General features: G+C 43.2%; 1 protein-coding gene across 2 annotated transcripts in view; it reads left to right on the forward strand.

Annotated features, from left to right (window-relative positions):
- Positions 1–26,159, forward strand: part of Rsu1 (Ras suppressor protein 1) — a 175,703-nt gene that overhangs the window by 6,376 nt on the left and 143,168 nt on the right. For both annotated transcript variants that reach the window (XM_028764887.1, XM_028764886.1), the window contains exon 3: positions 15,541–15,591. In XM_028764887.1, the coding sequence (XP_028620720.1) occupies positions 15,541–15,591 (51 nt within the window). The remainder of the gene's footprint in view (positions 1–15,540; positions 15,592–26,159) is intronic.

Consider the following 26,159-nt stretch of genomic DNA (forward strand, 5'->3'; position numbering starts at 1 on the left):
TTTGATTCTTTGGCTCCAGTTGGCAGTGACTTGTTTGTTTTATAAACAGATTGTCTGTGGAGCCCAGGCTAGACTTGAGCTGGGATCCCTCTGCTTTAGCCTCCCCATGTTCCGTCATGCCTCACCATGGCGCCAAACTAACATTTAGAAACTTGCCAAGTTTTAAAATTTCGTTTGTGATTTTTCAACAAAACCTGAGCCACAGACACACCGTAGCTAACGTCCTTTGAGTGCCACCACACTTACAAATTTCTTTTCTTGTGTGTATGTCTCTGGGTGTATGTTTATATGTGTCTGTATACATGTGGTAAAACAGCATCTGTGTGGAGGACAAAGGGCAACTTGCTGGAGTCAGGTTCTTGCCTGCTACCATGCAAGTACTGGGAACTGAACTCAGGGCCTCAGGATTGACGGCAAATGTACTATCAACTGAGCCATCTGTCATCCCAAGCTTCTGTGATTGTATAAAATGCACAGCAGTGTTTATGATGTGGAAGTCTGAGGTTTGGTGCATTCTGGAGTTCTTGGCTCACTGGTTGCTCTCCGTTTCTCCCCGCCCTGGCTGTCACTACCCAGTTTCCCACCTTATTCAGAATCCCCAGAAGTCTGAGGGCTGTGGATAGTCTGCCATGGTCACAAGCAGCTGTGTCCTCACACCGGCAGGTTCAGAGCTTCGATGGACCAGGATGGATAGGGGATAGGAGGCCACCCACAGGACTTGACCCGTGATGTGTCTGTGGCTTGGGTTCTGTGGAGAGTAACAAGCACACTTTAAAAACTTGTGTTGAGAGTTAGTTAAAATACCATGTATCATGTAGCAGCTACTGAGTGAGTGCATTTTCATGCTGGGCCCTAGAAATTTCCTTAATATTGAATCTTTATCTAGTGATAAATTAATGCTTACTGCATTACGACCATAAGGTGCGGTACTGGATAATAAAGCTGACTTTCCACAAGACGCCACTCACTGCTTTGCTCTTGTACTGTTATGAGACTGTGAGTCTGCATTAGAGCTGGTATGAATAATGGCTTAAAATCGCCTTTGATATATTTCTGTACTTGCCTGAGAGAAAGCCTTGTCTGTGTTTGAGAGATCGTCTAAGACACTGAGAACACTGGAGGTGACTTCGTGCAGAAGGCCTCCTGTGTCCTTGAATAGGGAGTTTGCACAGGTTGGTGTTTTTTGATTTTTTTCAAAGCTGAAGCGTGAGCTGAGAAATGGTCCGTCTATGTTCCAGTTTGACCAGCGGAGGTCAGGGTTGAGCTGCTTATGAAGGCATTGTCTCCTTTCAAGACTGCTGCCTTCCCAGTTGCTTTGAAAGCATCTCTTCTCTCCTTTTTGTACAGAGGCCAACCACCTAATGGCACATGACCTCACAGGTGAGAAGAATTTCACCCATGCTTGACATTTTGGTCTGAAACTTTTTCCGTGTTGGTGCCTTTCAAGCCGTCTCAAAACAAGCTCTTGAGGGCAGGATCCAGTAGAATCTTCAGTTTCATCAGGATGTTATGTTTAATCATGGCAAATGGTAATTTAAATTTAAAATGTTGAAAAAGTCAAAAAGGAAAAATGCTATATTTTCTAAAGACATTAATTATATCTTATATATAACATAAAAACATGACTTTATAATATGTATAATACATTTATAAATATATTAATATATTTAATACATAGTTATGTTTACACATATTAATATGTATTATATTATAGACAATACTATATGACAATATATATGTAAACATATTTGTGTCATATATTATATAAATATAACATATATAATATATATGTCATATATTATATAAATATAAATAAATATAATCTCTTAATATTAATCAAGGACTAATTTTTTAACGATATTCTCCTATTTTTTCAATTTCTAGCACTATTCTCACAAAATGCCAAAGACTGGCTTCCTTAAACAGAGGCTCAGTTTCTCATAGGAGTCCAAGATGTAACGGTAGCAGAGTTCCTGAGGCATCTCTGCCTCACTTGCAGGTGTCTGTCTTCTCTCCTTGTCTTCAGATGGCCTATACCCTGACTGTGTACATTCCTGATGTCTGTGTCCAGCACCCCTTTTCTTAAGGACAGTGGTCAGCCTGGACCAGGATCCAAGCAACGCATTTTGACTCATTTAACTCTGTAAAGGTCATCTCTGCAAATAGCTTTATTCCAGGGACCTGGAGGGCCCAGCTCAGATGTGGACTTGGGAGACATGAGACCATTTATACCATTGGCGCCGGAGGTTTTCACTGAAAGAGCCCCGAGTGCTCTTGTGTTCCTGTCACCAATGGGTGCATGTGATCTTTGCCCGACTTCTGTAGATGAGAGAGCATCTGTGCTCACAGCATCACAATAGTGGTGAAGTCAACCTTTGCATCTCAGTGTGGCTGGCATCCTTTCCCTTTGGTACTGTGTTGTGTTTTCCCCAGCCTTGCACATTCAAAATGTGCCAGGCCTGGATGGACACTGTGAAAGGAAAATGAACCAGATTACCAGGGCTGACTGGGGTTGGCCTGTCTGTCAAGGCGTTCAGCTTCCACTTTCTTTTGATCATTTTGTTTTTAAAGGTTTTTATACAATATATTTTGATCATATTCTCTCCCTTTCCCCAATTGCACTCAGGTCTCTCCGCCCACCTGCCCACCCAGATTTATGTTCTTAAAAAGTATACTTTTTGTGGGGTGGGGGAGGGGACCGAGGACTCCTTGCATGCCAAGCAGGTGCTCTGCCATTGACTATAGCCATAGTCAGTTTCAAAATTTTTTTCTTTTTAAGATAGGATCTCAATAAGTTCCCCAAGTAGCTTGGGCTTAATCTTACCCAGACAGACCTTGAACTTTACTATGCTTTGCCTCAGCCTCCCCGGAGACCTCAATTAAAACAATTAAAGCCTTGCCTTGCCATGCTTGGCTCAGTTTCATAATTCCTTCAAACACTGCATTGGGCTTGTAAAATATGTGCCTACTGCCACTTTAGAAGTTTAGCCTTATGTGCTGGCAAAATAAGTCAGAATGATAGTAAGTCATAATGACCTGTAGCACTAGAACAGTTGCTCTCAACCTGGGGGGTCCCAACCCCATTTGGGGGTCCAATGGCTCTTTCACAGGGGTTACCTGAGACCACCGGAAAACATGAGTATTTACATTATTATCCATAACAGTAGCATGATTGCAGTTGTGAAGTAGCAGTGAAATTAATTTTATGGTTGGTGGTCACTCCAACATGAGGACCTGTATTCAAGGGTCACAGTATTAGGAAGGTTGAGTAGCGCTGCTCTTGAAGATCCTTCTGTTCCTACACGCCTCTCTGTGTTCTTCGGATGCAGAATAGTCTTTTAATGCTAAGGAAGAACGGGACCAATGAGCAGTGTGTGTCATTGGACCCGGTATCTCACATACATTCTATGTTAATACATTTTTACTACTTTTAAATTATCTTTCTGTTTTTATTGGGATTATAATATTACTCTATTATTTTCCCTTCCCTTTCCTCCTCCCAAACCCTCCTGCATATGCCTTCTTGCTCTTTTACAAATTTATGGCCTCTGTTTTCATTAATTGTTACACACACACACACACACACACCTCCTGAACCTTTGTGGATCATTGAGGAAGAGGTTTGAAAGAGTAGAAAGAGTATAAGAGCCAGAGGTATACCTGTGAGACTGTCTCCTAGTAAAGTCAGGAGCTACACACATGGAGGTTCACCAGTACAACTGCCTGAATCTGAGCTAAACAAGGAAACTTGGAAACACGGAAAGGGAAGGACCAGGAGGCCTCATCCATAAACAAAAACCACAGGCAACAAGGGGATGCTGAGAATGGGAGAGATAGTCTCTGACCCAGGGAAGAGCATACCAGTTACTTACTAAGTACCATGTGGTCAGCCTTGAAAGCAGTTTTTCCTTCTAGCTTTGCATGTTTAAATCTTCAGGGCATGTCAGATGTATTTACCTAACAGCTTATGTGTTTGTTTTCTACAAACTGTACTTTGTTAAGAAGATAACATGTCACATATTTACATATATGTGTATGTACATTTATGGATATCAAGTATGTGTGCATGCGTGATGCGTGTCTGTGTGTGTGTGTTTGTGTGTGAATGTGTGTGTGTGTGTCTGTCCCCAGCCCCCTCAGACAGCCATGATGGACAGCCACGATGGCCTGGAACTCACTATGTAGCCAGGCTGCCCTCCGCCTCACGATTTTCCTTGCAGCTTCTTCTGGGTGCTGATATTACAGACAGGTATCATCTGCTAGGCTTTGTAGAGTGTATTAACACACGCTCACATTTATCACGTACAGCTGTGTAACTCTCTTAGCGATTACATTTTAAACTCATGGCCCATGTGATGATAATGATGATCCAGTTAATGGCTGGGGTACACGCTAAGCAAGCCTATGTAACAGTCAGTCGGCGGTAGATGGAGGGATTGACTTCAGGCCTCTAGGTATCAGGAGGCATATTTTGGGTTTCCTCTAGTTCCCTGTTTCAAACTCTTCTGACAAGTTACTATAAACCCTGAGGAGGAGACAGAGATAAAAGGTAATTGAGCAAGTACACTTAGTACTTGAAACCGAGCTGCTTACTGTTCTGGAAGCCATGGATCCTGTACTGATGGGCTAGTGGCTTTCTCTCCATTTAGGAATACATTCATGGATACCATCCATTTTCATACCATTTGAGCTGAGGGGATTGGAACTCTTTTCCCCCACACATTTTGTCTTAGTTAGGATTTTACTGCTGTGAACAGACACCATGACCAAGGCAACTCTTATAAAGGTCAACGTGTAATTGGGGCTGGCTTACAGGTTTAGAGGTTCAGAGTTCCATCAAGATGGGAACATGGCAGCAGCCTGGCAGGCATGTCACTGGGGTAAACCCTTTAAGGGGAATTTAGTGTCCCACCCTTTCTGCTTGTGTTTTGTTTATTTTACAACCAGAAAATCAGCAGGTTTGCTTCAGCCTCAAAGCAACAGAGCTATCTTGGTTCGTGCTCAGTTGCTGTAAAGAGACAGCACGTGACCAAGGCAACTTCTTTTCTAAATTATTTATTATTTTTTGTTTTGTATGCACTGGAGTTTTACTTGCATGTGTGTCTGTGTGAGGGTGAAACTGGAGTTGGAGACAGTTGTGAGCTGCCACGTGGGCACTGGGAACCAAACCTGGGTCCTCTGGTAGAGCAACCTGTGCTCTTCACCATTGAGCTCTCTCTTTAGTCCCCACAGCAACTCTTTTAAAAGTAAGCATTTAATTGGGAGTTTGCTTACAATTTCAGATGCTTAGGCCATGATTGTCACAGGGAGTGGGGAATGGTGGAGGCATGGACGGCCTTGGGCAGTAACTGAGACTTCATCCTGATCAGTAGGCAGCAGACAGAAAGACCTGCTATGGGCTTTTGAAACTTCCAACTGCCCCTCTCCCCAATAACCCTACCCCATGATACACTTCCTCCAACAAGGCTACACCTCCTGCGGGCCATTTTTATTTAAACCACTGAAAGGATCAAGTAGCCAGGAGCTGAAACCTCTAGAATGTGAACCCAAATCAGCCTATTCTAGTGAGTACTACATCAGTACAGTAACAAAAAGCTACCTAAGACAGGTATCTTCCAGGTAGGGCTATTATAAACAGTGATGCTGTGAGCATATGGAGATACATTTTGGTGAACATATGCATGCACTTCTGTTGGTTAAATACCAAGGAGCAAATTGCTGGGGGGTGGAATGTGCACCCATATGCTTTTGAAAATACAAAGCAAGAATCACCGAAATAGGGGAAATATTTGAGAAGTATATGGCTGACCCACACTGAGCACTCTTCACATATAGCAGGCTTTAAAAATGGCACTAATCGGATCAAGGCACTTTCTAGAACATCGCCCCCTTCAAAGCAGCTCTTCAGGTCTCAGATCCCTCTCTGGGAAGCATCACACTAAGGGATCCATCTGATGTGTGCAGGAGGCTTCTGAACATGACTGCATAGTTAACAGTGTCACTGGGGAATTACTAAGACTGCAGAGTTCAGCACACACCCCAGACCAAGAACTGTGCAGGTCTGATGTGGTGCCAGGGTCAGGTTTTGCATTGAAAAGTAAGTTTTGCTTCTTTAGAGGCTATGTGGTCTTAGCTACTGTTGCCCAAGGTCAGATTACTCATTTCAGTTGTTCTAGATAAAATACCCTGGTAAAAACAAATCAAGGGAGAAGAGTTTACTCTGGCTCACTGTGTAGGTGGCCTGAGCCTGAAACAGTGAGCAGCACATGGTGTCCAGGGTCAGAAAGCAGAGAGCAATGCATGCAGGCATGTGTACTCAGCTTATGTGATGGTTTGTGTATGCTTGGGACAGAGAGTGGCACTATTTAGAGGGGTGGCCTTGTTGGAGTAGGTATGCCACTGTGGGCTTGGCAATTAATATCCTTGTCCTAGTTCCCTGGAAGTCAGATTTCACATAGTATTCTCCAGAAGAAGATATAGAACTCTCATCTCCTCTTGCACCATGCCTGCCTGGATGCTACCATGGTCCCACCATGATGGTGATGAACCAAACCTCTGAACCTGTTAGCCAGCCCCAATTAAATGTTGTCCTTATAAGAGTTGCCTTGGTCATGGTATCTGTTCACAGCAGTAAACCCTAACTAAGACAGCTTAAGTTCTCTGTTTTATTCAGTCCAGGACCCCCCCCCCGCCCAATTAATACTATCTTTGCATTCTGTCCTGTATTTTACTTTAATAAATTTATGAGCTTTGCTTTCATTTCAGGTTTTTTTTTCATATTTCAAGTTTGTTTTACTATTAGAACTTTGCACCTTCTGTTGTTTCCAAACACATAACAACTCATGCATAGATAATCCATCTCAGCCCTCCTTCCCTGTCTGTGCTTTCCCTCTACAGGGTCTCTAGAATTTCTGTCTTTCCCAGTCTTGATTGGGGGCTCTGTCTTGATGGAAAGCCCATGGTGGTCATTTTTAGGCTATGGGGTAGACTTGTCCCACCCCTCAGTTCTAACAGGCCACCCTCTGCTTTTGGAATGGACACCTCTTCCTCACTTCAGCTGCCCCTTCTCCTCTCTCAAGTCCTGCTGAGTTTGGATGGCTCTCATGGGGTTTGTTAGACAGTCTTCTGTGTTTCCTTCATTAGAGCCGTAGTGACGTCATTGATCTTCATGGCTTTAGATTATCCTTGTCTGCCTGTAGTTTGGAGTTTGTGGAGTTTATTTACTTAGGCTTTTTTTTTTGTTATGTTTTTGTAAACTGAACTTTGTAGATTTTGAATTTTCTTTGTTTTGTTACAGTCATACATTTGTGGCATGTGCTATGTGTGTGCTTTTGTGTGTATGTGTGTGTGCGTGCAAAAAAGTGTGTGGTGCGTAGTCTGCACTGTACCCTGTGCCAGTGGAAATCACAGGACAATCTGCAGAACCTGCTTTTCTTTCTCACCCTGTGGTTTCTGGGCACAGCGCTGAGGTCCTCAGGTTTAGTGGTTGAACACCTTTACCAGAGGAAATGTCCTATCTCTATGTATACCTGAACATGTAAGATTGGGCCTAGGTGTTTAGGCTTGGTGACAAAATCTATCGATTTTGAATTGGTTGCTGTTGTTGTTGTTTTGTTTTTACGTTTTTTGAAGCAGGGTTTCTCTGTGTAGCCCTGGCTGTCCTGGACCTTGCTTTGTAGACTAGGCTGACCTCGGACTCACAGAGTTCCTCTTGCCTCTGCTTCCAGAGCCCTGGGATCAAAGGCATGTGCCACCACAGCCCAACATAGATTTTATATTTGTTAAACTGAGTCCCAATATGGAGGAAATCCATCACTGGGTTTCTGCCATTGATGGTTTTACCCAGCTCCTACTTCTTGGTTCCGCACTCTGCTTCCTGTCCATCTGCTGTGAATCACTCGGCTTCAACAGGCCCTCCTCTGAGGTTCTTGTGATGTTAGAAAGCCAAATAGCATCTCCTGATTCTTTGTCCATCTGAATGGACAGATTCCTTCACTGAGGAATATGAGCTGGGTTCGGGTGAGCTATCTAGAAGAAAGATGAGGCAGAGACAGAGAGCTGTCCTGCTAGGAGGGTAACCAAATGAGTAGCGCTGTCAAGATCAGACCTGGTAAGACAGAGAGTGTCTGTCCCTATGACCACAGCACTATGTGCATCTGGGAGGTTCCTCGGGGACTGAGAAGGCTCTGTGCTATCTGAGGGTCCTCATGGCTTCACTTCAGCAAGAAGCCATACTGGTAGAACTAAACTCTCTTTTATCCTTTGTATGACAGTTTTGTGAACTGTGGGTGCTGTCAGTGGTGTATTTGTTTGTAGGTAGCATTTTTCAGGGCAGCAGATTGTGTTAGGAACCCACCAGTTTCTCATTTGGATAGTTTTAGAAGGTGTCTCTCTGCAGCCATGAATAAAAGTCACTTGACTCTTCCTGGCCTCATTTTCCTTGTCAGAATCTAGGAGAGGTGTAGGTAATGTGACTGTTATCTACAGGGTGGCTTTGAGAAATAGGTGAGTTAAAATTCTTAGACCTCTGACTCTGACAGGGTTTCTCTGTGTAGCCCTTGTTGTCCTGGTACTCACTCTGTAGACCAGGCTGGCCTCATATTTGCCTCTGCTGAGAATAAAAGGTGTGCACCACCACCTTTATGTGTGATCCCTTGATGTATCACCCTACAATGAGGAACGCCCTTTGATTATCTTTTCTTTTCAGATCCCCCTTCTTTCTCTCTGACCCTCTTAAACCAGCATCTGAAGTTACAGGTGCTTTCTGTTCCTGCATTGGGCGACCATTCTAGGGCAGCAGATGGCATCTGAGACCATCTCAGGCTAAGCAGGATGGGCAATCGGTGCCAGTTCTAAGAAACTGTAAGTGAATCTCTGAAGTAGAGATTATTGGCTGGTGTTCTTAGTGTGGTCAGTAAATAGCCAATGAGGACCTGTCTAAATGAGCCAGCCCTGCCTTGTCTTCCCCATGAAATTATTGATCCAACCAACTCCTTGGCATTTTTTAGCTCATTCCCTTCTTGGTTATAAAATAAACAGTTACAGTGCCAGCAGCCTTTTCCTGTCCCTCCCTCCCCACCGTCATTTTTGCTTCCCACTGTTTGTTTTGGTCTGATTCCATGGCTCACCTTCATCCATCTAGCGTTCTTTTGGTTCCTTTTCGATATAGGTTCAGCACTATGTATTCTATGGAACTCACTGTGTAGCCCAGGCTGGCCTGAAACTTATTTCTGTCTCCACTCTTGATTATTAATTGGCAAGAGCTATCGTATTCTCCCACATCCTTTTAGAGATGGGGGTTTGGAAACCTGACTGGGAGTGATGAGGGAATGAAGAAATAACACACACAGAAAATCTGGGATCGGGTGGGTGGAGCTCTCTGAAGGAGAGGTGGCAGCGTGCTTGTAATATCCACCTGAACAAGGAAGCAGGCTTAGCTGATCTCAGTAGGAACAGCCTTTAGGCTGTAAACATTCAGGGGGTATTTTCTGCACACACTATTCCCATGCACACTGGGACCAGAGGAAGGCTTTGCCACCTATCCTCGGCGTCCCTCACAAGGAAGGCTTCACCACTCCCCACAAGGCTGAGGTTCTGGGGTCCTTGACTTAGCAGTGCGCAGGTCAAATATGGCAGTGTGCATGTCAAACGCTGTACACGTCCTCCGGTCTTCCCAAGCTCACTGGAATAACCACCCCTTAACACTGCTTAAAGAGGCTGAAAGAATAGTGGAGCCGAAACACATAACTTGTGGCACATTTCCATTAATTTAGTTGAATTTTGATACGGACTCTGCAAATAATGGGGCAATCATACCTGAATATCGCTTTTGGAGGTTTGATAGCAATTTGCTCCCAGTGTTATGGTGGAACTTATGAATAGCAGAGCACACCCTTAGAGGTGTTACTAACACAGTAGAGAACCTTCCCGGGTGTGATTATGGTCAACGAGGCACTGGGAGCAGGTCAGGGCATGCAGCCTGTTTCCATTTCTTTGGCATGTTTGATGGCAGCTTTTGTAGTCCGAAATAACCCTTTCTATTGTAAATCTTTTCTTCTCTTTTAGCCGCACAGTTGTCATAGGAAAGTCACAATGAACCCTCCTTTCCCAAGTAGTAGGGAGTGGCTGGTTGTATAAATACATCCCTGTCACTGGGTCTGATCCTGTCACAAGCTTGGCAGGTTTCTCTTCATCCTGTCCAACTTAACTGCCTTCCCTGCAGACTTAGCCTTCAGCCCTTTGTTGCCCTAAACATTTTCCTCAAAGCTCTTTTATACAGTTTTTCTTTCCTGCTCTAATTTCTCTCTGTCTCACCTGCGTTGGCTTGGAGCCCTGTAACAATAGTGAGAAAGAAAGAAAAAAAAACATTCTAGTGGTGCATTCAGGGGGAACAGCAACTTACACTTACAGAAACAGCTCCACTTCCCAGCTCTGGCATTTTCCTTCCTGCTAAGTGGTAGTTGGAAGGACAGGGTGAAATGACTGAAAGGAGTTGGCTTCTCCCAATTAAATCTGTCACTGTCAACTTTTCCCATCATTAAGAAGAACAGATTTTTCCCCCTTTCTAATTAGTTACTTGTTGACATCGTAGGAAAGATTAAGGCAGAAGGAGAGAGGAAAAATTATCAATTTTCTTTTGTAATCAGAATTGATTCCTGTGACATTCAGATGTCACTGCGAGAGGCTGCTATTTATCTGCTAGATTTAGTTTGCTCTTTCTTGGTAGTAAAAACTCTCTGCTTTTTTCCCCCTGCTAATTAGTGGTTGCCTGTATTTATGTATTTTCCAGCCCACCCTACAGTAGGCAGTACTGTGTACTGAATGCCCCTGAGTAGGGTAGACCAGGTACGAGTTCTCAGAAGAGTCTTAAAGGAAGACTTGCTTTCCTCTTCCTTCTTCCTAGGGGAGTGACGGTGGACCTCAGCTAGTCAAATGGCATCTTGATGTATCTGTTAGTAGTTTGGATTTTTAAGATAAATATTAAGCCATAGACTGTGTGGGTTAAATTCTTCACAGTCCCAAAAGCTGATGTGTCGAAGCACCAGGTGCCAACAGATTTGGGACCTAGTGAGATCTCCTCTCTTGGTTTATAGGTGGCCACAATCTTGTCCTCACTGGCTGGAGATGGCAGCAGGATGTGGAGAAGCCATCTGTCCTATGTCTCTTTGTCTAAGGATACCCCTCCCACTCATGGAAGCTTCGTCTTCATTTCCTAATTGCTGAAGGCTCCACCTCCAAATACTTTTGAGGATTACTGCTTCAATCCATGCATGTACAAAGACCGACATTTAGCCTATAGGAGGTGGGGACTAAGCTTGGGCACCCAAGGGACCCCTGGACTGCTTCTGTGTCTGCTAGAGAGGCTCTCGCCCAGGATAATCCCTGCTGTTTGTTATTTTCTCTCACACAAAGTGGAACATAATCTTAACGGATTGGTCTGTGAGACCTATTTGGTACAAGGGAGTTTTTGGAGATTTTTGTCATGTCCGACTTCTCCACCTCTGAAACAGAGGACTACTCTATCTAGAAGACAAGAAAATCTGAACTCTTACCAGGAAAAATGGGTGAGGGTTTCCACAGCATCTGAGATCTCAAGGGCCAGTCACATGGGGCCGCCATGATGATTCCTTTGAAGCACTACAGGAGAGCTCTGGGTTTCCTTGATCTCTTTCCTCCCCCAAAATTCCTCCTAGAGCCATTACGTGGGACTGAACAGAAACATTCAGGGGTGACCAAGGGTGGAATGTGGGAAGGGGGTAGGGTAGGATGGCAGTCTTACAGTGTGGGGTGCCTTAACCCACACAGCAAGAGGGCATCTGGTCATACATAGGTCAGCATCTGAGTCCAATGAGAAGGGAACCAGGCTGAGAGAAGGGAGTTGAGAAGTTTATTGTCACAGAGATGTGCACATCTATATAGGCATAAGCTGTATAACTCAGGAGAAAGCAAGCATAGACAAGGACTTTATCTTCACTCTATGCTGACCCAGGACAGCTAGCCAGGGAGACTTGTTAGTTGTATAGGACATATGTTTCCATGTTGTAAACCATCAAAAGTATGTGAGAAAGAAGGTTTAGTTCTAGGAGCACCTGGGTAAGCAAGTCCAATACCTTTCATGTTTGACTGGTCATGGGCAACCTTAACTCTGGAGCCATAGATCTGAGCCCTTAGGTTCTAGGAGACATATTCAGCGAGTTAGACCATTGCTCTCTAATAAATGCTTAATGTAAATCACATAGAAAGTTTTGGGTTTTTCTCGTGGTCGTGGTTGTTAGAACAAACGTTGCCTGCAGTCACTAGCAGACTGTCTTGTGAGAGGGAAATTACCTCAGCTGGGAACTGAAGAAACAACAAAGGTTAAGCTTGGGCGAAGAACAGAGCTTAGGTATACTTTCACATACCCTTCCTCCCCTGCTGGGACAGGCATGGCTGGGTAATAGGAGATGTCACAAGTTCCTGCTCCTGGAGCATCACCAGGCCATTGATGCCATGACCCTGTGTGCTGGTGGTTGCTGTTGCCCCAGAGTTGATCTGCTGTCTTCATGACTCGACTTTCAACCTTTCCTTCTGGGGAATATACTTCTCCCATTACTCAGAGCTAATCACGCCATAGTAAATGAAACAGATGCAGTGTTCAGGAATGAGGAATGGAGATGGTCATGAGGCTGTGGAGACGAGGAACAGGCCTCTACTTGGCTTTCAGGGTCATGGGAAAGGATGTAGACAATATAACCATAAGGACCATAAGAGCCTACATGGTCCTTTTTGGAAATGGTTCATTGCCAGACTTGGCCTTGATTTTGGAATCATGAGAAAGTGCATGTACCCTCCAGTCCAATGACTGCTGCATTGATTAGACAAGATGAATTTAGAGGCATCAAGGATAGAGAGTTAAAGTGGTCTCAGGAAGAAAGAGTGTGGGTAGAAAATAGAGGAATTTATATATGACTTGGAAATAAATAATATCAGAAGGAGAGCACATGACGCCATGGAATTGCTAGGATAAGGAAGCGAAGATCAGAGGATTAAAAGATGATGTAGAAGCGTATAAAAAGTTAGTACTGTTTTTCTAGCTGATAGAAGAATTAGAGTTAACAGTGCCTGGAAAGATATTAGAGAGAGCTAACTGTTTTACTGTTTTACTTACATAAATTCAAAACTTTGTAAGGAATCATCTTAATTTTAGTAGTCTGTTATCTTTCTGTTTTTATACGAGAATAGTTACTAGAGCCTGCTCTCTGCTGTACCAGAAAAATGGAAGAGCTATGGCCAGCTCCCCGTGAAGAATGGGCTGTGTAAACCTATAAGGAAATGTGCTTTTGCCTTGTGCCTAGTTCTGCTCTAAGGATACAGGGGCTGGAACTCCTGATCCGGGAATAGAGTTTACGTAACTTTAAGAATGTTTGATAATTATTACCGATGATCAAAGCCTTGATGATGTAGCTTTAGTAAATAAAAGACTGGGTTCAGGCTCTCAGAGAGGGGAAAAAGCAGCAGCATGAGAGGGGAGAAGGAATTTAGCTGAAGAGTTAAGCTATTAGGTTTAAGCTTAAGCTGAAGTTGAATAAAGAGTACTGAGAATTGTCAGGGAACACAGAGAGTACCCGAACTAGCAGCTTGCATCTACTACTGACCCGGAGACATTATTGCATCAGCGCCATTCCCATACCCGTCTTTTCAAGATCCTCTTCCTGCTGAGACAGGAGCTCAGAACTCCTCTCCCCCCCTCCCATGCTTACTCATTACGAAGGACTGCGCAGACAGTGGAACTGTGTGTTCCCATTCGACCCTTCGTGTCAATACATTGTCACCCAGGCTATGGGGTAGGATGCAGTGTGAACATGCTGGTTCCATGCTCTTGTCACAGAAGTATAGCCAAACTAATGAGGGTCAGTGAACGGGAAGGTCCAAGCAAAGTGATTGTATCTACAGTGGCTTTGCCTTGTTACCTGATGAGCAATACTTACAAAATCAAGGCAAGTTTCTTTTGGCTCACAGTTCTGGAGACTCAAGTCCAAGATTGTGCAGATGCATCAGTCTGGCTCTCTTTGTGCAGGTTCTACATTAGGACGGAAGCATGTGTTAGAGTAATGCCCATTCCCAATGCCAGGAACCAAAGAGGGACATGGGGAGGTGATGGGGAGGCCAGCTCCACAGCTCCCTTGTTGTACTCACTCCCTTGACATCATGAAGGTCCAGAGCAGACCCTGATACTGCTGCCATGGAAACAATGGGCCTTTTGGAGTGGGAGGCAGGTGTGGGCTTGAGACGTACTCACCTGAACCATAGTGAGAACACAATCCAAAATGATTTGGCCTGCAATTTTTCAGGTACCAAGACCATGAAATTCAAGGACAAGAGATACTCCAAGATTAAAGGGTTGGCAGGGTCATGTATGTGGATTTGGAGTTGGACCCTTTCTTGTAAAGAAATGAGGTGTCTATTGGATGGGGGCTCAGATTATATTTGACCATGATATGTAAGATTAACTTTTTTGTTTTGTTTTTCACCTCACCCTATTAACATCATATTCCTTAAAGTTTATAGGGTGTCAACTTGGTCTCAGTGAACAGACTAGGATGGTTTGTCTTTGTATTTTGAACTTTTCCATAATTGTGCTGAAATGAAAACAGGCCATTAGACATCAGAACAGAGGTTATGCTTAGGGACAGTGTGTACTCTCTGTCTTTTCAGCCTGCTGGGATCTGTTCTTTTATCCCTTTAAACAAAAATTTCGATGGCATTAAAAGAATGGGTTTAGAGACAGAGCATTGGAAGAAGATTTAAATTGGTTTCTTATATAAATATAAGTTTAGACTCCTGTGTGCCCTGCAGAGTTTTAGGTCCTGAAGTGGAACATGGCAAGTTAATTTTCCCCCTTTCCCTCACTGTTTGCAACTACTATGCTCAGCTCACTTTATTCCTTTGTACGTAGGTAACTATTATAATCTTGGGGTAAACAGATAGACTCTCCATCAGAAGGCTGAAAACTGGCAAGCGGTAGGCATTCCAAGTCAGTACTTTGACACGTCAACTAAATTACATTTAGAGGAGATCCGGACAGGGTTTGCCTCCGATCCTGCAACAATGCATTCAGGAATTCCAGGATGGATGTTGGGGGTGGGGCTGCGCACTGCTGGTCTACTGATGCCAGTTTGATATGAAGGTTTTGGTTTTGATCAGCTTAGGCAAGCCTTTGAGTTTCTCTGCAGTCTTGGACGGTTCTTCTGAGACACACGGTATTGAGATGGATGGTTCAGGTAAGGCCAGCTGACCCGGGTAGTCATGTGAAGCTAAGTGGTCCTTGTAACGTTTGATCCTGTGACATGGATCTCATTAGCTTCAACTTGCTGTGCTAATTGCAAGATCGAAGGCATGCCTTCTTCATCTGGCTTAACGCTCAACAACCAGTTTACATGAGTCCTTGCTTGGATTTTGAGTGGCACCACCTCAACTTTTGAGAATAATGTTGCAGCCTACCTGGAAGAGAAGGAAGTGTGACTGTAAACGTTCCTAACTGTTTGTTTCCTTCTTTTCCAGTCTCCTTAGCCCATATCACACAGCTGGTGCTCAGCCACAACAAGCTAACGAGTAAGTCAAAGTTCTCTTTTGTTACACTCCTTCTGATTCTGTTATTTCCATCAGAGAAAGTTATGATAAATAATCACTTGAGAAAAAAAATATTAAAGTTTATTTAGGTGACTACTAAGATATGTATGTTCCCCCCCACCCCCCCGCCCTCCTTAGTTAGAGAATTCTTTCCTGTCCTGTGTCTGCTGGTAGTTCTGCTTTTTTGATAGGGGTATCAAGTACTATGATGACAGGAAATGTCTGGCCAGCGGTTACCATTTCATGAGGGAACTATTGAGCCAAGTGTGGCAGTATATAACTGGAGTCCCAGCTACTCAGCAGGCTAAGGCAAGAGGATATCTTCAGCCCAGGTGTTCAAGTCCAGTCAAGGGCACAATATTGGGTCTCTTCCAGCCCCAAGTCTCAACAACAAAACAAAACTATATTATAATAAAAGTCTTTATTCTCACCCATGTTTCTTCCTCCAATGAGGAAGATTTCATTGTTGAATGTGCTTTTTTTTTGTCCCTGCTTTATAGATGGAGAAAAACTCACAAGATTGTATACATTGAATATATTTTTCTCATTTTTGGAGACTGGTTCCTGGGTCCCTTCTGTAGGACTCTCTTGGCCATCAGTGCCGTTTTGGAGTGTTCCCAAGGCAGTAGAATTGGGATCTGTTTAAAAGGGATATCTCGAATGAATGATGGGCCATTTTCTTCTTGGCATTAAGGCTTTACAGATTTTAATGACAGGGACCCAGGCTCCTTTCTCATCTCTAATTGACTGTCACCTCTTCCCACTTGCCACATTTCCTGCAGACTTGAATGATTTCCTAATCATGTGGCAAGCATTTGTTAGGGGGCTTTCTGAGTTCAGTGAAGTTGAGCAGAATGTCACATTGAGGGATTTGTGTTGTGGATTTATGTGCGCGTGTGCGTTATACAGAGCTGGAGGCCATGTCACGGAGCAGTTGATTATTGAGAATTAAGAATGGCAGTGAAGGAGGGCCCCTTGTGTGCTACAGACAGGCTGATTAGCTCATTTTTAGGCAAAGCGCACATTGGTGAGGAAAGGCAGGCATCATTGTTGTGCTTAAGTGACGGTGACCACAGAGGCTGAAAATGAGACCTACGGGTCACACGTACTCTTTGTGACAGGTAATGCACAGGTCATGTTGTGATAGCGCATGTTCTTACTGCCCTTGGCAAACACAATTCCAGGTCAGAGGAGCATGGCAATTTGTTTTGAAAGGTGCACTACCACGAGATCTCAGAATTTCTTAAGGCTTTCAGCAGGAATTCCCGACACTCCCACGTTTGCAGCTTATGAAAACATTGGACGATTGGTGATTGGTAGGTCTTCTGTGTTCACTTCTGTTTATGTAAGACCATCGGCTGTGTTGCATTCTTAGAAATCATTTATTGGTCTAGTCTTTTAAAAAGCACCGCTATAGCTGTTGTTTGACTCTTTTAATGTATCTGCAGAGATCAAAGCCTTAGGAATTGATGAGGGTCTCTTCCTCCAAGCCATAAGATCTCAGATACGTCAGAGAGGGGTAAATGTGGTTATGCTGCCTGTTAAACAGCTTGACCGTGGAAGAACCCAAACTTTGCCTTCTCTCCCCATTTGCTCCGTCTCCTTGCATTTGAGATAACTCTTGACCTAATCCAGTAAACGTTAATTAATCGTCTTGGTAGGCTCTCTTTCAAGCCGTCCTGTAGTGTCAAGTGACACCCGATCTGTTCCACTAAGGTCAAATTAGCATCTTTTACTATTTTTCTGGCATTTAAACGAATGATTTAGCTGTGGTTTTTTAAGTGTTTATAGTAAATATGTCCATTTGACGGCGGCATAAATATGCATTAAGTGTTCACGGCTGAGCCCACCCCTGTCACTTTTTATTCTAATGAGTGTCTTTCACTTTCAGTTGTTTAATAGGGGACTGGCTGACAAGGCTACATTAAAACCACCAGGACTCAAAAGATAAACCCCTCAGCACGGTTTACTTTTATCTTGCTGAAGTATTTGTGTTTTTCGAGCACAATGCCAATTACACCGCTCTCTGACATTTCCGCCTGCTTGATTATGGAAGGAATGACTAACTTACTCAATCTGGGACCTTGTTTGGGGCCACACCGTTTGCTTCTGAGTTAACATCTGCTCACTGGAGCACTGGGTTGACAGCCCTTTTGCTATTGGAGGTTTTGACCTCGACAGATCCATGTGGGGTAATATACTACAAGTATGATTATGAGTGCCTTAAGGCAGCATTTATCATCCCAAGGTCCAATATGCTTGTATGTAAAATGTGTGTGTGTGTGTGTATGTTCATACACTGTGTTTCTTTGTTCATGTTTGTGAGTACATGAATGCATAAACACCAGAGGTTCAAGCCAGGTGTCTTCCTCACTTGTTCTTTGGTTTACTTTGTGCACCAGGGTTTCTCACTGAACCCGTTTGCCTAGGCTGGCTGGCTGTGATCCATATGTTTGTACCTCTCCGACACGCTGGGATTACAGATACATAAACCTCCATACTGGTCTTCATGTGGATGCTGACTGATGCAACCAGTGCTTTACCCACCAATCCATCTCCTCAGCCCTAGAATTTTATTTTACCTTAGGTCTTTCTTTATGTAGATCTGAATTTGACATCCTTCTAAAGACTTATTTATTTATTTATCTATGTATTTATTTATTGCTGAGGATGAAGCCCAGAGGTCTGTACATACGAGGCAAGCATTCTGCCACCATGAGCTGCATCCCCGGGTCTAAAAGCAGGGATTCCTCACGTCTTCTGTAACTGTGAAACAAAAGAAATTAGAAATCTAAAGTTCCAGATACAATTGTTGATGATCTACTTTCATCACAAGTAAAGCATGTAAGCGTAAGTGTTGACGGAGTCTGGTAAAGTCACCACGGGCATTACTGTCGGCAGTAACTTTCTCAGACATGCTCCAGCCTGTGCGTATTTAAGGAGGTGATGAAGAGGAACAAGTTGCTCTTTGCTTCTGTGTTTCTGCTATGACAGGTAGAGGGACATAAGGGATTCTTTGTGGCCCAAATGGCCAGAGTTTCAGAATAATGAAACTTTAAAAAGTTGCACTTATTTCTTTCTTTCTATAGTTCTGGGATTAAGCCAGGTCTTCATTCTTGTTAGGATAGTACTGGGCTGCTCCAACCTAACGTTAACCTTTCTTTTCTTTTCTTTTCTTTTCCTTTCTTTCTTTCTTTCTTTCTTTCTTTCTTTCTTTCTTTCTTTCTCTTTTTTTGTTTCTTAACAAGACTCATTTCTGTATCTAGTTTACCTGGGTAAACTCAAGATTGCTCAAAGGAAGCACATAGTTGATAGGGAAAGCCAGAGAGTTAACTGTGTGCTGGGATTAAGTGGGGAACCCTTGGGATCAATAGGTTTTTCAGGGATTAGCTGTTGTACAGTCTGCCACCATCTTCTGACTTTCTCACCTGGTTCCTACTCCCCACACACTGGGTCTTAGTGCCCTAAAGAAAAGGGCATTATGTCCTTGAATTTGACATCTGTTTCATCTGTGTCTGGATTTGCTTTGTCGTAGAAGTATGCTGTGTTGTAGTGATGCTATGATACTCTAAAGCACTTGTACCTAGGGGGAGCTGGGATGGAAACCACTCCAGGAACTCTTGTTCCTTCAGCTGCCTCCTGGGCTCCTGCCTGCTTCAACTTCGTTTCAGCTTCCTATGTTATTTCTCTGGGTGAGATGAACAGACAGCTGGGGCTTGGGCTGTTCTTTTTTTTAGTCAAAAATTAGCATTCTCCCCCCTCTTTCTCCTTCTCTTTCTCTGTCTCTGTCTCTGTCTCTCTGTCCTTTCTCTGTCTCTGTCTCTGTCTCTCTGTCTCTGTCTCTCTCTCTGTATGCATATATATATATGTATATATATATATACCATCTTCTCATTCTGTGTCCCACAAAAGTACTCAAAGCCTGTTGCATATGAAGTAAAGTAGGCACTGATGTAGTAATACCAGTTGAGAAGTACTAATCCCCAGCAGTTTGCGAGGCTTAGCCAAGGACCTGCCTACTGGGATAGATGCAGTAAGGAGAGAGACGGGTGTTTATCACAGTTCTCTGTCCCTGGGTACCTTTGGCATGAGCTTCAAAACACCAATATTTGTGAGTGCTAGCTCTGAGTCTTCTTCAGCTGGCTACTCAATTTGGTCCCAAGGTTTCAGAGACTTTAGCCTTATTTTTTTGGGAGGCAGTCATTTTAGGGCTACACCACTAGAGGTCACTGTTGAGACACACATTTGATTCTGGCACCCCGCCCCCTCCCCTCCCCATCAGGTCTGGTACCTAAGATTGAAAAACAAGTTTGTGTTGTCAGAAGAAATGTTTCTGGCAGCTCTCTGGCTTGCCTTCATACCACAGGGCATGTTGCTGGTGCCATTTACATAGTGAGGTTTTGTCACATGTACAATAGATCTTTATCAAAAGAGGTATTTGGTTTTTCTGTTTGGTTGTTAAAACTGAAATATATATTCAGTTCCACACACCATTTTTTTCCCACTGCTTTCTTGAGTTAGGAACAATTCTTCTTTCCCCAGTATGTCTAAACAGAAGGAAATGTATTGCTGTCTACGCTCTTCTGTATTGGGTACATTTGAAATTTTTCTATAGCAGGATGTTCAACACACACATCTGTGATGAGGTGTTAATTTATAAATAGCCATTAGAATCGAGAAGTATTCATTTTGTTCCCATTCATACTGACATTTGTAATGGCATTGTGTAAGGAAGGGTCTGTGCATTATGATATGGGTTACCTTTAACACAAGTGAGGAAACATCTCTTTCAACATGAAGCTTCTTAATTTTGAAAAGTGATCCTGTGTATAAAACCATCCATCTGAGGATACTGCAAACAGTTTAAATAAAGCCACAGCATCTTTCATTGTGCGGCCTCTATGGGTCAAGCATGGAGGCCCCATCAGTTTAAGCAGTAAACACAGATTGCATCTCTTGTCTTTACGGTCATTGGGCAGCCCTCTGTTTCAGACAGTGTGTGTCACTGAATGTGAAATCACATGATTGGATGGTTTGAACTTTTAACTGTCATGTGAGGCTTTTCCTGAGATATTGCCAGTTATGGCTGCAGTTTTGGGTCTTAGCTGTGGGCTCTATCTTGTCATTTAATGTATTGGAAATGGCTAGGCAGTAAACCCAAGTATTATAGGCCAAATATGAGTTTCAAAGAAAGCGATATCCCATTAGTGATGAATCTGAAGCATAGTGAACAAGAGAATGCTGGGATATTTTCTTTATCAATTTTAACTCTTTTGTTTGTTTGTGTATAATCAAGGGTGGTGTTCTGAGTACATAGAGAGTTAAGACAATGCTTGTAAATTTTATGTGGATGAATAGGATATGTACCACGAGTATCATTGTAAGTGAACTGGGCAGACTAAAGATTAAAAAGAAAAAATACAGCATTCTGAAATGTCCAGGACTAGCTATAAAGAAGAGAATGGAGAAGGCTTTAAAAATGAGATAAATTGAAAACCTTTCCCATAGCCATAATAGATTGTTGGGATGAGAGAGAAATATTAACCGTCTCAATTCATAAAAATGACCTTCCGAGCTCTCCCAAGACCTTGCTGCTCCCAGGTCTGCAGTCTGATCCCCTTTCATATCTTAGCTGTCATCCTGCATGCAAACGATTACTGCTCCTGGGCCTGGGTGAAATTAAAGTGTGAGGGGGAATATGCAAAATAAATCTCCCATGCCGTGAATCTATCTTGTGACAATATCAAAACAACTTGCTGTTTGCATCTTAACAGAGCACAAATGTATTTATAACACAGAGGCTTTGATCAATAGCTTATTTTTTTAATTAGTGCACATTTATCAGCTTGTTACGGTGCCATCATTTGAGAGACTGGAGTTGAAAAAGTATGCACATAGTATTTTTGAGCCTGACAGCTATTAATTAAACAATATCTCTCTGTTGGTCCCTGTGGTCAGGTTACCTTGAAAAATTGCCTGCAGTTGGCCGAGTGCTGTTATTTTTAGCTTTAGTAAGCAGGCATGTGAGGTCATCACGTGTGAGAGTGGTCCAGCCCCAGGTCAGGCCACAGGCCTTGGGTGCAGTCAAAGGAGATTGTCTCCTGTGTACCTCACCCTCAGCTGACGGACCATGTTCCTTGTGGTTCGCTTGCTACTGGCTCTCGTGACATCTCAGCCTCAGCTGAAAGCCCATGTCCTTTTGGTCCTTTGGCTGCCAGTTCCACCACCTAAAGTGTGCCTACTTAGTATCCTTTTTCTTGGGACCTGATCCATGCTAAGGAGGAAACTCCCTGAAATGCAGCATGTTAATTCTCCAGTGGTGTAGTTTTACATGGGAGGGCATCAATCACAGCAGCTTGAGAGACGTGGTGGCAGGCAGTGAGGACAGTGAAGGGGTAGATGAGCCCCGTTACCTTCCAAATTACCTTCTTGTTTTCATCCGAGGGGCTTGAAGAGGGTTTTCTTTTTATTCACAGTTGAACGCCTGTCAAACAGAAGTGACTCACTAGCAAAACAGAACATGTATATAGTGTTGCCTGATACCGTAGGACCATGATGAGCCAGCCAAGGTTAAACTGAGCACAACAGCATACACACACTTGCACACGCACACACGAGAGGGGGGGTGGGGGAGAGAGAGAGAGAGAGAAAGAGAAAGAGAGAAAGAGAGAGAGAGAATGAGAGAGAGAGAGAGAGAGAGAGAGAGAGAGAGAGAGAGAGAGAGAACAAAGAAAGTGTGTGTACATAGTCCAAGATGTGCAATATACAGGTTTATGCATTTAAAATAAATGATGTAATTATTCTTAAATCATTGAGCTTTGTTGTTGTTGTTGTTATTGTTTTAAGAATCAAAGCAAAACTGAGTGTAATGCCTGCAGAAGCACACATGGTGCTGTGATGTTACTGGCCTTGAGTCCTGCTCTGCCCATACATCAGCTCTTTAAGCCCATGAATCTCAGGTTTGGAAACCCCGGGGCTGCAACGGCAGCGGTGGTGTATTCACAGTGCAGATAGACTTGATGCTGTTTCTTGAAGAAAGTTCCCCAGAACTTTAGAAAGATGATTTTTCTAAATGAATGAAAAGCAGGTATAAAAAGTGTCAGTAGGCACTTTATTCGCTTGAATTTACATTTTAAAATAAGGATTTGTAACCTTATAGCCCGCCCCTAGTCTTGAGTGGAATGTGGATATACATATGTACATATATGTTAATTTTTAAGTAATAAAATTCTTGTGACTACTTTCCCGTTCTCCATCACTCCGCCCAGTAGGACAGACTTGTCCTGATGTGATTAATTACCAGTTGACAGATTTTTTACCTTCTATTCAGTCTGAACTGTCTTTTGTTTGATTTTTTTTTTAATTTTCAGTAGCTTTTCTCCTCGCCTGTATGTTCCTTCTTCTATTTATGTTAACTGTTTTCATCTCTTAAGTCTCCCAGTCCTCTGCCATCCTTCTGAAAGCTTAGATGAACTCCCATTATTTCCATGAAGGCCTCTTCTCCCTCAGAATGAACCACGACTGTGTGGCGTGTAAAACAGAAGGTTCGCCACAGTCCATCCGGTTGTGAAGGATAGCACCACACATATGCAGTTAACTGAGAATTAAGCAAGGCAAGAGATAGCATTCATCAAACTGTACCCTCTGTTAAGTGGAGGAATTACACTTAATGTGGTTAAATAATCAGAGTCAGAGGTTCTGAGTCTTCTGCACCCTGAGTCTCTGCACTCCCACCTTCCCTGACTGCTTCTCTAAGTGATTTATGTGTGCACTTTAACTGTCCCAGGCAAGGGAAACCCGGCGCTCTTTGGACCAAGCATTTCCGTGGCTCTGGATCTTTACTGGTTTCCATTAGACCAGGCGGAATTGCCAAGGTTGGAGGGCAAGCCTTCCAGCTTACACTGGGTGGGTTGTGTGTATCGTTCTGTCTCTGGCTCATCTTCCTCCCCTCCCCTTTCTTGCCTGCTCACGGAATCACTTCTATCCTCCGCCTCTAAACATATGGTCTGATAGGCAGAGAAGCAACCCTATTCAGTCTCTCAGTCGCGATTCTCAGTTGTAAAGAAAGACAGAAACATGAGCAAACTATGCTCTGAGCATGTGCTGAAGGTTGGACTTAAGTGTTGTCTGCCTCTTATTGTTCATAAACAGATGTGAACATACATGTGTTCATATACTACATTATATTAACTATAGTATTATATTATAATGTATTACATATAATAAGCATGTGCATCAAAGAGGCTAAGCAGCTTTTTTTTACGGCCCAAGTTTGCTTCCTCTGTTGATAGAGGATGTGAGTCTTTATTTTTGTCTGTTGTTTCTCTTGGTGTTTCCAACCTTTTGAGGGTTTTTTTTGTTTGTTTGTCTTTTTTTTTTTTTGTAGCAAGATGTCTGTCCTGCTCTTCCCTTTCACGAGACATCACTTCGTCTCCCCACCTCCCAATGCCGTTTCTTCTCCTTTGGATGTTGATTGTCCCCACCAACAACCAAATCAAAGCTATCTGCTGATGTGTGACTGAGTTAGTGGGGGAACCAGAACCACGTGTGACTAAGAACATGCTTCCTTTCTGCTAAGTCAGTGCAGACATCAGGTGCCAGCCAAGTTGTGTCTGCTCGGAAGGGAAGCAGTGCACACCCGTCAGCTCCTCAGGAATCACGTGTGGTTGCACATGCACACTTTTTATAGCTCAGGGAAATACATTTTTGCTTGTTTGGGTTCATATTACAAACCCACTTTATTGCTTGTTTGTTACCATTTCCTCCTAATTTTTATATAACTGATTGTTCACTTTGGAGCTGGTGAGAGGGGGAGAGCACAATTGTGGGTCTGTGTGGTGATTAACTCAGTATTTTTTTTTTTGGGGGGGGGAGGTTCATAAGACTACTTAAGTTGCAGAATCCTAAGGAGGCCCATGAAACGTGTGTGCCCTTGGGCACAAATGCTCAGCAGATACTTGTTGATTAGCCACAGGTGGAATTACTGTAGTTACCTGTATGTCTAATAATATTTGGGAAGATGGTGGCCTTTATTAAGGTGGGGGCTTAGATACTTGGTGAATTTTTACTTTTACCTCGAGGGCCATCTAGAACCTGTTAAATGAAAACTTGCTTCAGTGTTTCATAAACTTTATGTTTTTAAATAACCTGTAGCTACTGTAATTCGCCGCTTTAATAGCCGTGTTGGAGGAAATCCCATAAAATCTGTGAAGCTGAACACGATTAGTTCAAACTTCAAGCTCGTGCAGTAGTATATAATTACTTCATTATTCACCTTGTGTTTTTGGCCAGAAAGCAAAGGTAATTAATCACCATAAGTACAAGTGACCTTTTTTATTTTCATATAGAATTCCCAGGGGCATAGTTCTTTGCGTATGAGAGTTAAGATCCCTTTTTTACATGGAGTCATTGAAATGGCACCGAAGGCTAGGATTCCTTCTTTGCTGTAAGAACCAGCACAGATGTAAGGAGTCTAGACACTGCGTCTGGTGGGAATGTGAGGTTGGTCTCTAGCTGTGTTGGGTAAGGATTGACAGCCCCGTGACTTGACTTTCACCAGCAATGTCCCAAGTTCTATCCCAAATGTGTTCTGTGGTGTTGGCTTCATTCAGGTTACGGGAGGATGGTGGCCATGCAGTGTCTGTCCCATACAGTACTGGGTCAGAGCAATGCTAGCTGTTCGTCTTTTCTAGAATGGTTGTATCCCTCCTGTTTGTTGTATATCATGTGAAGCCTTGCTTGTTTTCATATACTATCCTGTTGTTGGCAGCATTTCTTTATCTTTGTTGTAGGGATAAGCTAACTTAGTATTCTTCACTTCTCTTTACTCTTTTAAAGAAAGGCTGTAAAAGCCTAGAGTGTAAAGAAATAAAAGACCACACATCTTCATTATTTATTGCAGCAGCCAGAACACTTACATGTACATTTTTATTGGTTATTGTGTGTGTACATGGTATGTGTATGTGCGTGTCTGTGTGTATGTCTGTGTGTGTTTATGTGTCTGTATGTGTTTGTGTGTCTCTCTGTGTGTGTATGCATGATACGTGGGTGTGTACATGGTGTGCATGTGTGTATCTTTGTGTGTATGTGTGTATCTCTCTCTGTGTATATCTGTGTGTGTATATCTGTGTGTGTATCTGTGTGTCTCTATCTCTCTGTGTCTATGTGTGGTACGTGTGTCTGTGTGCATGTCTTTGTGTCTGTCTGTGTGTGTCTCTGTATGTGCATGTCTCTGTGAATGTATGTCTGTGTGTGTGTGTGTTTGTGTGTATGTGTGTGTTGAGGTGCATTTGCCATGGTGTACATGGGGATCAGAGGACAACTTTGTGGAGCTGGCGCTCTCCTATCTTTATGTGGGTTCTGGAAGGAGCAGCCTCAGCCTCTCAGATGTCTCTGCAAGTGCTTTACCCTTCCAAAGTGTCTTGCTGCTCCTCCCAGACACCTTTAATGTGCTATGGTTTTTGAAACAGTGCTGTTTGTTTTAACATGTTTTGATGCCTCCAAGGAGATATTGTTGGGGGCTGTTGGATCTGGGTTAGGTGGCATCTTTG

The sequence above is a fragment of the Grammomys surdaster genome, unplaced genomic scaffold (genome assembly GCF_004785775.1).
Source record: "Grammomys surdaster isolate TR1022 unplaced genomic scaffold, NIH_TR_1.0 146, whole genome shotgun sequence".
Taxonomy (NCBI): Eukaryota; Metazoa; Chordata; class Mammalia; order Rodentia; family Muridae; genus Grammomys; species Grammomys surdaster.